General features: G+C 37.8%; 1 protein-coding gene across 1 annotated transcript in view; it reads left to right on the top strand.

Annotated features, from left to right (window-relative positions):
- XRCC5 (X-ray repair cross complementing 5) overlaps positions 1-15776 on the top strand; it is a 114598-nt gene that overhangs the window by 90430 nt on the left and 8392 nt on the right. Inside the window, exons 17-19 of the mRNA XM_036756969.1 lie at positions 3372-3481; positions 4229-4325; positions 6162-6229. Of these exons, the coding sequence (XP_036612864.1) occupies positions 3372-3481; positions 4229-4325; positions 6162-6229 (275 nt within the window). The remainder of the gene's footprint in view (positions 1-3371; positions 3482-4228; positions 4326-6161; positions 6230-15776) is intronic.

Raw genomic sequence — 15776 nt, 5'->3', positions numbered from 1 at the left:
GGATGATTTGCTTGTTTTGATTATAGACATCTGTTTCCTTTTCTTCAACAATAACAGTAGTATTAGTAGTAGAAGTAGCTGATAAAACTGGTTGTCTTAGGATTGGCTTAATTAATGGATGGTTATTTTTGTCATTTAAAAAAGTGTTTAGTATCATTTTTTAGAGTGATAATTTGTTGTCCTTGGCATTTAAAGATAATGGAACTGTTCATGTCAGTTTTCTCCATTGTTTATCTCTGCAGTGTGCACACTTTATAAACAATTTTGTTTGTAAACCATTAAACTTAAGCATTCAGCACTGAGCCTGAAGGAACTGAAGTTGGGTATCTTGTGTGATGCTTGGCTTCAGAGAAGTGGCCAAAGATACCTTTGATAGGCCATGATGTGGGGCAAGTGTAGTGAACTTGCTGGTTTACTGGGCCCTACAGACAGGAAAATGGTCTAATAAATGGTTTCACCTTATTCCATTGAAAACATCTTGATGGCTTAGAATAGAGGCAGACAGTTTTGTTTAAAAAGCAAGACAAAGTCAGAGGCAGATAAGCACATGATGCATATTTGTACGTACCTGTCCAGGAGCACTGGTGTATGGTGAGTTGCAGTTATCCTAGTATGACTTCTTTCTAGCATCATAGACGTTTCTCTGGGGAAAGAAAATGGAATGTGCCAGCCTTTGAGAGAAACCATTTAGAAGAGAACAATAAGGATTTTGCACTTTTCATGTTACTTGTTGCTTCTGAGAACATCACACTCATGGTGTTTGTGTCTGAAGGCTAATTTTGTGTATCAACATCTATACTCATTCAGGATGGTGAATTAATATCTAATGCATAGATGAAAAATGGAAAACTACAGACCAGACATTTTCTAAGAGACTCCTTAAGATAAATGATGGCACTTCAGCTAACTTAGTGCCCTGAGATTGATAGCTATTCCACTGATCATTTTTCTGAATTAACTCCTAAAGGGAATTATTGAATCAGTGGCTAATTTTGAAGTCCATTATGGTGAAGTATAATTGTGGCTGTGATTCACTGGGTGTACAGAGTGACAGGGACTGTTCCCTAGGCCTATGATATAAATGAAAGCCAAGGGAGACACACTAATGATGAATGACTCTTCGTGTGAAAAAAAGGAAAAGCATAAGCCAGCTAAAGCTGGATATTATTTTTGGCCACCATCTGTTTTCTTATACCTTTATTAGAATTGGTAGTGAAATGTGAAATGCCCCCAAACTATGAAAGAGAAATCTCGTTTTTATCCATTTCTGATATTTTGATGTGTCGAAGCATCATCCATCACAGATCTTTTTAGGTGTCATTGTGGTTCATTATATTAAGCAGATCAAAACATAGTCTCTAGAGACTATTGGGCCCAAACTTCAAGCCATAGAACTGGGTATCCCTGGTGGGGTAGAATCCAGTGCTTTTTATTCCTCTGACACTTAAGATGAAAAACAAATTTATCTCACTACTTTTCTGAAAGCTGTAGAAGAAAAAGCAATCTAAATCCAGTAAAGTAGGTAAAGTAAAGTAAAGACCTTGATCTGAAAATATAGGTTGGATCTCCTGGTTCCTCTTAGCTGTTTCACAAGATTTCTATTAATAGGATCTTATAGGGTGTGTTTTAATCTGGTTTTCTCACTTTTGAGCCTTCTCTTTAGTTGCATTAGGTCCCCAAATAACTTGGGGGTTATTGAGTTAAATATCTCTCAGAGGCATTTTGTATTTTATATTATAGTTATATGTGCACCACAGTTTCTCAAAGTAGGGAATCTCTCCACCTCATTGTAAGAGAAGCCAGGGACCCCAAGTCTGTGCAGTTACATTCTGTGAACTCTAGAAGTTCTTAGTTGTGTCCGATGTTCTAGTTTTGAATGAACTGAATAGCAAGGAGTATGAGAGAATGCTCTCCTGTGTGGCTGGTGTGAGAGATAGCAAATGTTTTCATTACTTGGTCTTTTCATGCTAGAGAAGAGAGATAACTTCCGCCAATAGGAGCATTTTGGTGATGGTTTTCTATTCTGCTTACTAATCAAGGTTGTGCTCTTTGGTTACCTTACTAAAAGTGATTCATTTAAACAGTCATTCTTTCTTTGGAACTGAAGATAAATATTAATTCACAACTGCAGGGTGAATTGGTTAAGTTTTTTGAAGTCACAGGCAAGTGCTTTCCTTTGATCCCTCAACTTGTTTATAATGAAGATCATGATCACCTGGTTGGTGAAGAAGAGGAAATACTAGAATTTTTTCTCTATCCCAAGTTCATTTTCACACACATTCAAGGAGCCTTAAAAAAGTGTTTGAAATTGGATTTCATATTTTTCAGAAGGCATAGACCAGTGCACAGTGGTTGGTGATATATTGACCTTAAAGATTTACTGAGAATGTCATTGGTGTTATCTGACAATGTATGTGCTCATTCTCAGTCACAAAAGTTCTAAATGGAGGAAGTGATTTGGAGAACTGTTCATCTTATAATATTTCAGTCATTCAACATTAATTACCAAACAGCAAAGAAAGCCTTTAAAAGGTTATGTCAGAGCAAGAGCCTCCAAGAATTATGAACCCACATGCTATCTGATTGGATGGTCTTGTTGTAGTTCTGCTCAGCCAACCAAGATCCCTGTTGATTCTTCTGTGTCTGCCGTCCTATTTCTGATGGCTCTTCATTCAAAAGTCTAGTTTATTTCTTGTTTGCAGCCTCATCTTACAGCTCATTTTTCAGCCATTGACACCTTAGAAACTGGAATGTGTGTGAAGCATTCTCAGGATGGTTGTCATCGCTTGTCACCAGTTGGGGTTATATTCATATTTGTTTTTTATTGAAAGTACAGGGTTTATGGAGTATAGAACAGCACCATGCAGAATAGATAGGCCAGCCTGAGTAGACAGTGTGGTTAAACCAGCAGCATCTCTAATATATAAAGTAATTATATTTAATTAGTGAAGAATAGGAGCAAGCATTGCTTACATGGTCTTAGAACATGTTACCAAAGAAAATTCAGTTCTAGATCTAATCAGTCATCTTAGACTAGATATATTTTGGATTATGCATTCATCTAAAAATGCAACCTTGAATGGCTCAGATGACTGCTGAATTCTAAAATAGTCCTCGTAAAAATTAATGATGCAGAGGTTTCTATACCAAAAAGGAACAGTTAGCTATAATCACACCCATCCTGAGCATTAATTAGCAGTGAATATTATAGAAAATAAAGAGGGGTTTGTATGTAAAGTGCTGAATTCTTAGCAATGAATTTTACATATTACCCACCCCCAAAAAGAACTTATTTGTGCTGTATTACAACCATGACATACTTGAAATGTGACAAACACAGAGAAATGATCATTCTTTTCCTTATCTTCCAGTAAGCTGCCAGTTGATACACCACATTGACCAGTTTTTGGAGACCAAAGGGCTACAGTATTATATGAAGAGCCTTGACTGCATCAAAGCCTTCAGAGAGGAAGCCATTCAGGTATCAGAAGTCTTTTTTTTCCTCTTAGTCAAAGCCCAGACCTCTCCAAGACCCAGGACAGTGTTAAAGGGTAGAGATATATAGAACAGCCCAAAATCAGTGAAACATGCTTGACTTTGGAAAAGCCACTCCCCGTCTCATCCCTGGTGAATGACAAGACAGGATAGGACCAGAGAGCAGAGAAGAAGCCATTGATTTGCTAGTAGTGTCACTTTCAAAGGGAAGGACAGAATGTTAAATAAAATATGTTATCTGCAGTAAGTTATCATATACTCTTCCTAAGGATATGAACATTTTAAGCTGTAAAGATACAATCTTCATTGTAAAAAGGGACTGTATTTTGTGCCCAGATGGAAGAGACGCAGCACCGTGAAGTGTTTTAGTAGTAATCTGGGAAAACAAGAGTGAGCTGTGCAGGCCCAGGATTAAAACAGAAAAATTAATGGAAAAAAAAGCTTGTGTTTTGTTCCTACACCCTTCCCCAGAAGGAAAACAAGCTAATACAGGAAATCACATCACCAGACAAGGCAAAGAGTATATTATCTGATGAACAAGCTTTGTCTTTTTTGATTTAGATACCCGAAAAGATTGTACAATCAAAAAACATGGGAAAAATTTGCTATGGCCAGTATAGAATAAAACAAATTCAGAAGCCAAAAACCCACAGAAATATAACAAGGAAGGAGCTGAAAAATCAGAAACAGGAATATTTTGTGTTTACTTTTTCTTTCCCTTTCTCCACTAAAGTTGTCAGAAGAACAGAACTTTAACAGTTACCTGCAAGCGCTTCAAAACAAAGTGAAAGATAAAGCCCTAAGTGATTTCTGGGATATTGTCGTTCAAGGTAAAGTGGCATTTTATGTTTTCTCCAGCCAGGTGGGTTGTTTTAAACATAAGTGGTCAATTGAATGGGTCATGTTATGTGGGGACCTATTGGCTTCCCATTTAGATTTAAGAAATTCAGTATAGCTGAATCTGCCAAGCTATTGTAAGAAACGTAACTTAAGTGATAAACATACTTCTAAAAATGGCTCATTTAACCAAGGTCCAGCTAAAACTACTTCATGCCAATATTTTTAAAGACTGTGCTATTTAAAAAAAATTATGAAGCTTTGTAAATAAGTTCAGAAAACTTTATTGACTAAAAATCTTTGGGTCACTAAATTTTTACTGGACCCACAGCTTTACTTAAATTTTGTCCTTCCCTTACTACCAATCATTTCCTGCATTTTATTCCTTTTCTTAGTCAACTTAGTGTATACAAGCCTACACCAAGTATCACTCCACTCCCTCCTGAGAAATATGGACACCAAGACACAAAGTCAGACCAAAGAGAGAAGGAAAATGTATTGATCTCTTTTAGACCTGATGTGAAATTCCCTTTCAGCCCATTACCCGATTTCCTTTAGACCTACCCTCATTTTTCGCAGGTCCTAGTTGCAGTGTTTATTCACTGAAATTTCAGTTTATTTTCTAAAAATATATGTTTTGAAAGGAGCCAGTATTGCCTAGAGTATTTACTCATTCATAATAAGAACTGGAAATTATATTCAGCTCTGTTCTTTTTGTACAACTTATTTGTGGAGTGAGTTGAATATATCTGTTCACCTTGAAATAGAACTTCATCATACGGGCAGCCATTTCTTTGACAGTTAATTTTTCACTTCTTTTAACTTTGCATTGAGGAGCAAAAGTAATTAGAATAAGTAAGTGAATGGGCATAATGAGAGAGAGATAGAGAAAATTTATATCATACCTTCTGGTTTGCAAAGTACTTTTCAAATGTTACCTCATTTTGTCCTCACAACAATCCTGGGAGGTAGGTGCTCTTATCCCCATTTTACAGATGAGGACATTGAGGCAGTCAGACGTGAAGTGACTTGCCTAGGGTCCCACAGCTAGTAAGTGTCTGAGCCTGGATTTGAACAACAATCTACATGCCTGTAGTTATTATAGCTAGTATTTGCGTAGCATTTTAAGGTTTGCAGAGAGCTTATAAATATTATCTCATTTGAGAATATGAATACTGTCTCATGTTATTGAACCCAGATCATCTGTATGTCTTTTCAGCAGACCCTAGATGGAATAGGTGTTTGTCATATGCTTACGGCATGTTAAGTCCAGGACAAAAGAATACAGAAATTACTTGATCCCTTGATCTTCTGAGAACAGCCATTCTCATGAGATAAAACACATAACCATTGCTGTTTCCAGGAGCAAGTGATTAAATCAGTATGTACTTCAGAAAGTACGTCCTGCAGCAGCCACTTAAGAATGGAGAAAATCATGGAAGGACTAAGAATTGAGAGAAGAGGTCTTCTCCATTTGAATTGATCTTGGTTCATACTAAGTTGATAGACTCTGCTGGAATAGTTAGAGCTTATATGTGATGTGGATATTTCTTCTTGCCCTCCTGCTTTTTTTACAAGATGCTAATAATAAGCAAGATTTCTGGGGCATAGGCCATATGCAAAGCAATGTACAAGATATATGACCTTGCTCAAAGGGCTTTCCTGTAGTGAATTTCCAGATAAAGAGTCCCTTGGTTTTACTGTTGTTCTTATTCTTCGTGTTATTAAAAATTATAGTTCCAAATCTGGGAGGGGAGAGGACAGTGGACAGAGGACAGAACTAGTTTGCTGTAATTTCTGGGACTTTACCATATGGCTTCTTTTTTTAGATGGGATCACTCTGATTACAAAAGATGAATCTCCAGGAAGCTCTGTAACAACTGAGGAAGCCAAAAAGGTATCAGTAGATCACTGTGTCTTTGATCGCTGGGTGATTGTGGGGGTGGCCTTCAAGAGAAAGGTCTTCCTTAATAAATAAAATTTTAGGATGCCCAGTTAGCATTTGTCTTCTTCAGCCAGCCAGTAGGCACTCAGTAGTTCCAACCTTCCCATAGGAGAAACTCAAGTTGTCTAGATGCCCAAAACTCAAGTTTGTTTCTTAAACCTCTTTAATGTTGCTGAAGGAGAAGATGCACATGTGGCCAGACTGTGGACTATTAACCGATACCTTAGCCATAACCCTGATGAAAGTCATGGAAACCATTTAACCTCTTCTTGCAAATAAGCCACAAAAAGTCTCACTAATAGTGAAACTTGTTTTCTGATCACCTGCCCTCTCCCCCAGTGCCACATAGGAAGTTACGTCACTGGCATCACTGTTTTTGAGTACTCTTTCCCCTCCCCATCAATTGTGACTAATCCTTTTGAGTGGCTATTTACAGAACTGTTGTGCCTCACCTTCGTAGAAGCTTATATAACTAATTAACACAGGCATTTGGCAAACACTGTTCCTGGGTAAAGAATAGTTAGTAAGACAAAATTGAATGACCGCAGTTTGCCAAGCAGTGTAGTATACTTGTTGTACTTTTAAAACATTGTACTGTTATCTTTTGTTTTTATATTGCTTTCATTTTTAAATAAATCTTGCTTATAACAAGAATTTTTTAAAAGAAAAAAGAAAGATAATAAAAGCATTTAAACAAAACCAGCCGATTTATCAACCAAACCTTACGGTCTAGGCAGTATACATTTAAAGAACAGAGGTGATATCTGTTTTTGTGGAGCTTACAAATGAGGTAGAACTCCGCAAGATCTGCAGAGGGATACCTGTGAGGGATGTCCTGAGGATCAGTCATTCAGTTATTCCAGCCCCTGTGGGCAAACTCCTTTACTGGGCACTTTGGGGAATTTTAGAAGCAAGACAAGCTATGTACCACATCCTAAAAAAAAAGATGGCAACCAAGATGTCTCTTCATTCACGTGTGGTGTGTTCTTGGGTTTGTCGTTTACTATCTTAAAACCACTGTCTGTCTGGAGAAGCATCTCTTGCCTCTGAAATGCAATGCAGATCTATCGATCTGTTTTTGTTTAGAGCTGCTCAGATAAGATCAGGAAGACTGTTAATTAAACAGAAGTGCTAGAGGAAGGAGTTTCAAGCTGCATATCTATGAGACTCTGTATCCTTAACTCTCACTTAAATTGTCTGATATCTGTTGAATTTTAAGAAAATGTCACAACCTTTGCATACCTTTGAAGAGAAAGAAAAGGGATCTGGTGCAGTGGACCAAGAAGGATAGACTCACAAGGTGGAATTTTAAGTGAAACAGCACACTCCTTCTAGTTCTAGTTTGTTATTTGTTCCATAGTTTTCTCAGGTTTATCTGCACTTGATGAAAGAATCTTTGCTTTCAGGGATTTATTACATTGTAATAAGAATACTATGAGAGTTTAAATGAATTACCCAAAGTTACAAAACCAGTCAGAGGGAGAGCCAAGACTAGAACTCGAGTCTCCTGAGTCCCAGGCCATTGCCCTTTCCGCTATGCTACATTGCCTATATTTATCTATAATTCTGATTGACTTATCTCCACTTAATAACTTCAGGTGCCTGAGAATTCTCTATGAGCGAAGGAGAAAATGGAAGTAGAATGTCTTTGTTACTGTAGGAATGCCTTTTTCCCAAGAAACTTCATCCTTGTTAAAAGTTTACTGGCTTTGAAAACTTCACCTGTTGATTTTAGGAGATAAATTAGTGAGGGTACCATGAATGGGAATTAATAAATGGGACTAGGGAGGAATGTTCAATGAGACTTTAGCTCCTGAAGGCTCAATCTCTAGAATTTTGCAGGAAATGCATGCTTCAGCTTATCTTCAAAGGCAAATTAGGAAAGTATAATTATTTTTGGCCATGCACCCAAAATACTCATTTAAATTCTTTTCAAAGCAAATGTTGAGTTTGATCATCTCCCAAATAATCAATTAAAGGAAAATGACTATAAAGAGAGATTGCAGGGTAATCCTCACAATTAATTTAAATTCTTCCTGATTATTTGTTTTAATTAAATCAATTAAAGAGAACAGGTTGTGAAATTCTTACTTTTAAATAATGGTGACTTAAGGGGGAATAATTTTCTGAAGAGGTTCATTTTTAATAAACAACAAAAAAATTAAATTTAACTTGGCATTTTTTTAATAGTATTCCAAGACCAATTCATGCACCATCCAAAGGGGAACTGACTCCCTCCACTCTATTCCAGAAATGAAGAGTAAATATTTTATACTTTGTGTAGAGAAACAAAATGATATTCTGGTAACTGCTATGACATGTTGACTCATTTCTTAATATTTCTCATAAGTTTGCTATTTCCCATCTAATTTTCTGAGGCTCAGGTATCACATTTAAAAAAAAAAAACAACACTTTCTGGTTTTTTTTTTCTCTTTTTAATTATTATCACAGCTTGTCAATAAATTTAGCCTTTTGGCCAAATTTTTACTATCATTTGTTATTGTTTAGGATTTCGTTAGCATTTGATATTCAGAAAAGTACATTTTTTTTCAGTATTTATAAAAACCTCATTTGTTAGCTTTAATCTAATTTTTACATGGAAACTTCCTAAGGGAAACATAATATCTAAAATGAATCAGATAATAATAGTCTTGATCATCCCATCATACGCAGCTTTTCTTTCAAACCACTCAAATAATGATGACAGTCCTAAAAGAACTGATAACATTTTCACATAGGAGTAAACAATTTAACCTCATTGAATCCCTTATAATTGGTCTTTAATGTTTACCTTATATTCCTTCTGAACCTTATACGTCGAATGTTCCATTAAGTTCTGCTGATTTTGTCACAAGTAGCTGGTTTTGTTAAATGTCCTTTTTTTCCATTCAGGATTATACTTTGCTGGGTAAATTATTCTTAGTCATAAGCCCAGCTTTTTTACTCTATAAAATATAGTATTCCAAGACCAATGGTCCTTCAGGGTAGTAGCAGCTAGGTCTGATGAAATCCTTATTGTACTACAGCTCTATGACATTTAAATTTTTTTTTCTTCTTGCTTGCAATATTTTCTCCTTGACCTGGGAGCTTTGAAATTTGGCTATGATATTTCTGTAAGTTTTCCTCCTGGTATCTTTCAGGTGGTGATTGGTAGATATTTTCTATTTCCTTGATAATTTCTTGTAATATTTTATCAAAATTCTTTTTTATCTACTCTTTTCACTTTTAATACTGGTAATTTGGTTTTCTTTCTTTTTTTAAATCAAATTAATCATGTGTTTTATTGGGGTTTTTTTCCTTATAAAACTATCTCCTAGTTTTATTAGTTCAGTGATTTGTTTGCTTTTTTTTACTTTCAGTTTTTTAAATCTCTTTTGATTTTCAGGATTTCCATTTTGGTGTTGACATGGGGATTTTTAATTTGTTGCTTTTCTAGTTTATTTAGTTGTATACCCAATTGATTGACCTTCTCTTTCTCTATTTTATTGATGTAAGCATTTAGATAGAGATGGAAAGTAGCCTTGAAAAAGGACTCAGCAGACCTCACACCAGAGATACTAGTCTTCCCTGAACACCCTACACTTCTCCTTGAACACCCTATACCCCTTTCAGATATTCTTTTTTTAAAATATTTATTTTTAGTTTTCAACATTCACTTCCATAAATTTTACATTTTCTCTTCCTCCCTCCCTGCTCCCCTCCCCAAGATGGCATGCAATCTGATATAGGCTCTACATATACATTCTTATTAAACATATGGTATAGAAGAATTAGAATGAATAGGAGGAACCATGAGAAAGAAAAAACAAAAAAAGCAAATAGTATGCTTCGATCTGCATTCAGACTCCTTATTTCTTTCTCTGGGTATGGGTGGCATTTTTTATCGAGTCTTTTGGAGTTGTCTTAGATCCTTGCATTGCTGGGAAGAGCTAAGTCTATCAAAGTCAGTCATCACACAGTGTGACTGTTACTGTGTACAATATTCTCCTGGTTCTGCTCGCCTCACTCAGCATCAGTACATACAATTGTTTCCAGGTTTTTCTGAAGTCTGCCTGCTCATCCTTTCTTGTAGCACAATAGTATTCCATTACATCCATATACCACAACTTGTTCACCCATTCCCCAGTTGATATGCATCCCCTCAATTTCCAGTTCTTGGCCACCACAAAAAGAGCTGCTATAAATATTTTTGTACGTGTGGGTCCTTTTCTAATTTTTATGATCTCTTTGGGATACATCCCTAGAAGTGGTATTCCTGGGTTGAAGCACATTTTTATAGCCCTTTGGCCATAGTTCCAAATTGCTCTCCAGAATGGTTGGTTCAATTCACAACTCCACCAAAAATGAATTAGTGTTCCAATTTTCCCATATCTTCTCCAGCATTTATAATTTTCCTGTTTTGTCTGGTTAGACAATCTGATAGGTATGATGTGGTACCTCAGAGTTGTTTTGATTCGCATTTCTCTGAGCAACAGTGATTTCGAGCATTTCTTCATGTGACTATAGATAGCTTTAATTTCTTCCCCTAAAAACTGCCTGTTCACATCCTTTGACCATTAATTAGTTGGGGACAGATATTCTTATGGACTATTTGTGCCTGATATGTGTAAAGCTTTCCAAGCTCATGTTGGTCTGAGCGGCCACAGTTATTAGACACACTGTACCTTGACCCCAACATAGTTATGTTACTCTGGTCCTCTTTGAGAGTGAAGAACAACCACCAACCAATTAATTCTTAAATTAATCTGTCCTTGATCTAGTTTCCAGGTCAGTTTTTCCAATGAAATATTTCGCATTTTCTTTTATTTTTTTTCATTCTTTTGACTTTGTTTTATTATTTCTTCACGTCTCATGGAGTCATTAGCTTCCAGTTGCCCAATTCTGTTTTCTTAAGGAATGATTTTTTTATGGTCAAAACAAAAATGTAATGAAAATATTTAGTGAAAAGACACATTTTTAACCCCCATGTATGGATTAAAAAACTACAAACAGAATTTCATCAGTTTGATGTGCAGCTCAATTACATAGCCTTGATTTGCTTCCCAAAGTCTTATTGCAGCATCTTTTGAAAAAGTGAATGCAACTTTTATGCCTTCATCAATTATGCTCAATAGAGGTAAATATTTAAACATAGTGTATCTGTCCCTGGGTCTCTTTAAAAAAACTGAAAAAGTCTTTGTATATGCTGAAAATTTTAATATTTATGGCAGCAGTGCTAACATTTTGTGACCATAAAACCACAAATTCACTGCATGGAGCGTTTCTTTGTCCAGAGAACCAAATCACAGGACCAAAATTTGTAATGCGTCCTAATTTTATGCAGTACAGTAGACCAGAAGGTCTGTATTCAGAACACACTTGGGTCAGACGCTCTTGATAGGTATCTAATGCAGATATGGTAATTTAGGCTAAGAAAATTAGCTATTAGTACACAGTAGCAGCTCCTAACAGCTAAGGCTGCTAGCAATCAAGACTGATAGGGAAAGGAACTAAAGCCTCATTTTACAGACAGGAATGAGGAATGGTGTTAGGGGAGGGACAAAAGGATGGGTAAGTGCCTCTGATGATTGGATGATTAACAAACCACACAAGACTCTGTGGCTAAGCAACTGTTGACTGTTCAAGAACAAAATGAGTTGTGGTGTAGGAATGATTTTCTTCATTGAGCTTTTGTCTCTTTTTCCATTTGGCCAATTCTGCTTTTAAAGGAGCTCTTTTCTAAAGTGAATTTTTATACTTCTTTTGCCATTTGGCTAATTTTCTTTTTAAGGAGTTCTCTTCAGTGAATTTTTTTACCATTTGGCCAGTTCTGTTTTTATGATCTTTTTCCTTCAGTGGACTTTTGTGCCTCTTTTACCAAGAAGTTGACCTCTGTTTTCATAATCTTCTTGGATCACTCTCTTTTGTTTTCCCAATTTTTCCTTTACCTCTACCATATCTGTTTTTTATTTATTTATCTTATTTTATTTCCCCTTCCTTATTTGATTTTTAAAATTCCTTTAAAGGTCTTCTGGGAATTCTTGTTGGGCTTGTGTCCGGTTCACTTTTTTTTTTCTTTGAGGCTTTGCTTGTCTTCCCTGTCACCATAGTAGCTTTTTCTGGTCCAGTTCTTTTTATTCATTTGCCCATTTTTCCAGCCTATTTCTTGACTTTTAACTTTATGTTAAATTTGGGCTCTGCTTCAGGGTGGTGGTGGGGAGGTGGGAATTGTCTAAGTTTCAGGTTTTTCTTGTTGCTGTTTTCAGAGCTAGTTCTGGGGGTCTGTAAGTTTTTTGTACCTCCAAAGTGGTGTAATCTGGGAAGAGTTGTGATCACTGCGCTCTTGGCCTGTGCTCTGGGCTTCACCCAGAAAGAAACCTTTCTCCTCTGCCACCATAAGCACTAGCTTTTCTCTTGGCCCTGGAACTGTGACTCAGGCCCCTCCTCCCCTGAAACCATAAGCACTAGTGTTCCTTTCTCCTTGGAACTGAAACCAGGGCCCCTGCTCCCTTGTGACCAAACACAAGCACTCCCCCTTTTGTCCTGGAACTATGACCTGGATGTGCATATGGGCAGTGTAACAGGGTCCTGCACCCAGTGCCAGCAACGGGCCCCATAATCTCTTTCTGACCAGTTGTCTGACTCATTACTCCCTCTGGCCTGAGAGCTCTTGAAGCTGCTGCTGCCACTGTCTGATATGACTGCCAGGTACATTCTGGCTCCACCCCCACCCCCAGTGTCATAGAATGCTCCTGCCTATCTCCTACAGTGTCTTCAGCCAGAAAGATGTTTCACCCCAACTTCTTGTTGACTGTGCCACTCCAGAATTTTATTTGAGATATTATTTTAAAGTTTATTGGAAGGGAATGTTGGAAGAGTTTAGCTGGGTTGCTGCCTCTAATCCGCCATATTGACTCCATCTCCTTTTACATCCAGTTTTAACCTGATTCTTTGTAGATCCCACCCCTTGCTTCTAGTTTTGCCCCATAGGGCCCCCCAAAATGAAATTAATCCTTCCACAAGGTAGCCATGTCGTTGCTTTATGACAGCTGTCATATCACTTCTGAATCGTGTCTTCTAAAAGCTAAATATGGCAACTAGGAGGGCAGGAGGTAGAGCACTGGTCTGAAAGTCAGGAAGGCCTGAGTTCAATCCATGCTTCAAGCACTTCCTCATACTGTGGCCTTGGGTAAGTCACTTGACCTCTCTCAGCCTTGATTTCCTCATCTGTAAAATGGGGATAATAATTTTTTAAAAAAGCCTACCTTACAGAGTTGTTAAAAGGATCAAACATGTTAAACATATGCAATGCATTTTGTAGTCCTTGAAGTGCTATATAAATGCTAGCCATTAAACATCCCTAGATCTTTCTACTTATCTTTCTATAACCAGACACTGTATTAAGTGCTGGGAATTCAGATCAAGCGAAAGAAAGACTGTCCCTGCTCTCAATGAGCTTCCTTTTTAATAGAGGAAGATAATCTGAAAGGGACTAAAAAGCAGGGATCAGCAGGTGAAGTTACTGCTCTCTTCTAAGAGGCTTCTAAGTGTTTTTTTGGGGGATAGGTGGGTGGGGTGTTGCTATAACCAGTAAAATGTCATTCACAAATGGTAACATTCAGAAGACCTCACCGTACAGATTGGACTATTAACATGAATCTCCTCCATCCTTTTGACAAGCATGCGTCTACATGTTTTCTGCCTAGCCTGATGCTCATGATCAGGGGGTCATTGAACAAGATTTTTTTCTGTTAGAACATCTTTGAAGGAACCTTGAATGATTCTGATGTAACTGGAAGACACCTTGTTGGAAGAGAACCTTGAAAGTGATGTTTTTTTCAACCGAATCAAATTTTTTTTTCATAATCAACAAAAAGTAAGCACAATGAGATCTCTTATTCTTTACATCTTCTAGCCAGTTGTAAGATGGTAAAGATGTAGTTTGTGATAAAATGTCACTCACAAAAACTTGCTTGTTACCTATTAATATCCTCATACTGAAGATGCCTGTGAGGTGTGCATAGAAGCTTTCTCATGTGGATTTTGTACAGACTGGAAAATCCTAAAGATTTTTATATAGACTACTTACCTATATGACTGTGTGGTCAGTAGTTGTGATATCCCCTGGACACTTTTTGGTGGCTGTGTGGAGCATGGATCAGGAAGGAGAAGGGCTGTGAGCAAAAAGGACAGTTAGGAGGTCATTGCACTAGTCGCACAGGTGGTGGTTATTCAAGAGATATTGTAGAAGTTAAGGGGACTTTGAAACTGAATGTGGAAGGTGAGGGCAAGGGACAGCTCAGGGGCGACTGAGTGAATGGGAAGATGTTCCATTGATAGAAAGAGGAGCCTTTGCACAAATTCAGGCATAGGGCATAAGGTGAAGAGTACTGCTTCATATAGCACGCGTTTGAGATGGTAACGGCATGGCCAGAGAGAGTGTCTAATATTAGACAGTGGCTGTTGTGGACAGGCACACAAAGGAGACGTGAGGTATGGCTATGTAAACTTAGAAGTTTTCTGAGTAAAGATAACTGAATCCGTGGGAGCTGTCCAACCAGCAGAGGAGATGGAAAAGGTGCGTTCATGTATAAGGAACAAAAAGTGGGCCAGTGTGGCCGTAGTGAAGAGGTAGAGTGACATGAAAACAATCTGGAAAGATGATTAGAGCCACATTGTGAAGGGCTTTAAAAGTCAAACAGAAACAGGCGTTTGTATTTTGTCCTCAAGACAGTGGGCCCTGAAGCTTCTTGAGCAGGGGTGTGAGCATGGTGGGATCTGTGGGAATATCAGCTTGCAAGCTATGTGCAGGATGAGAGACTGTGTGCTGGAGAGAAAAGAGACTGGAGGCAAGGAGAGCATTGGAGAGGCTGCTACAGTAGTCCAGGTGAGAGGCAGTCAGTCAGCATGGTCAGCCTTGTATTAGGAAGGTCACTTTGATAGCAGCATGGAGGATGGACTGGAGACAGGGAGAACAACCAGAAGGCTATTGCAGTAGTCCAGGCAGGAGATGACGGGTACACAGTGGATAGAGCACTAGGCCTGGGGTCAAGAAGAACTAGCTGTGTAACCTTGAGTTAGTCATGTAACCTCTGTCTGCCTTTGTTTCTTCAGCTGTAAAAATGGGGATAGTAAAAATAGCACCTGCTTCATAGGGTCATTGAAAGTATCAAGTGGGATAACATTTGTAAAAAGGGCTCAGCACAGTGCCTGGCACATAGTAGGTGTTATTTAAATGCTTACTCCCTTTCCTGCTGTCAGAGGAGAGAAAGGGAGCATGCACATAAGATAGTGGAGATGATAGAATTCACAGGACTTGGAAACGATTGGATGGGGGTGTGGTGCTGCAAGCCTGAGTAACTGGGAACATGGTAGTACCCCCAACAATGATAGGGACGTTTGAAAGAGACAAAAGTCTGGGAGAAACACGAGTTAATTTTTTGGATATATTGAGTTTAAGATGTCCAGAGATGCAAAGGCAGAAGTTAGGAGAGAGCATGGGTGGGATCAGTAGATCTA

Source organism: Trichosurus vulpecula, chromosome 4 (assembly GCF_011100635.1).
Source record: "Trichosurus vulpecula isolate mTriVul1 chromosome 4, mTriVul1.pri, whole genome shotgun sequence".
NCBI classification, from domain to species: domain Eukaryota; kingdom Metazoa; phylum Chordata; class Mammalia; order Diprotodontia; family Phalangeridae; genus Trichosurus; species Trichosurus vulpecula.
Note: the sequence above shows the minus strand (reverse complement) of the source record. Positions and strands in the feature narration are given on the sequence as shown.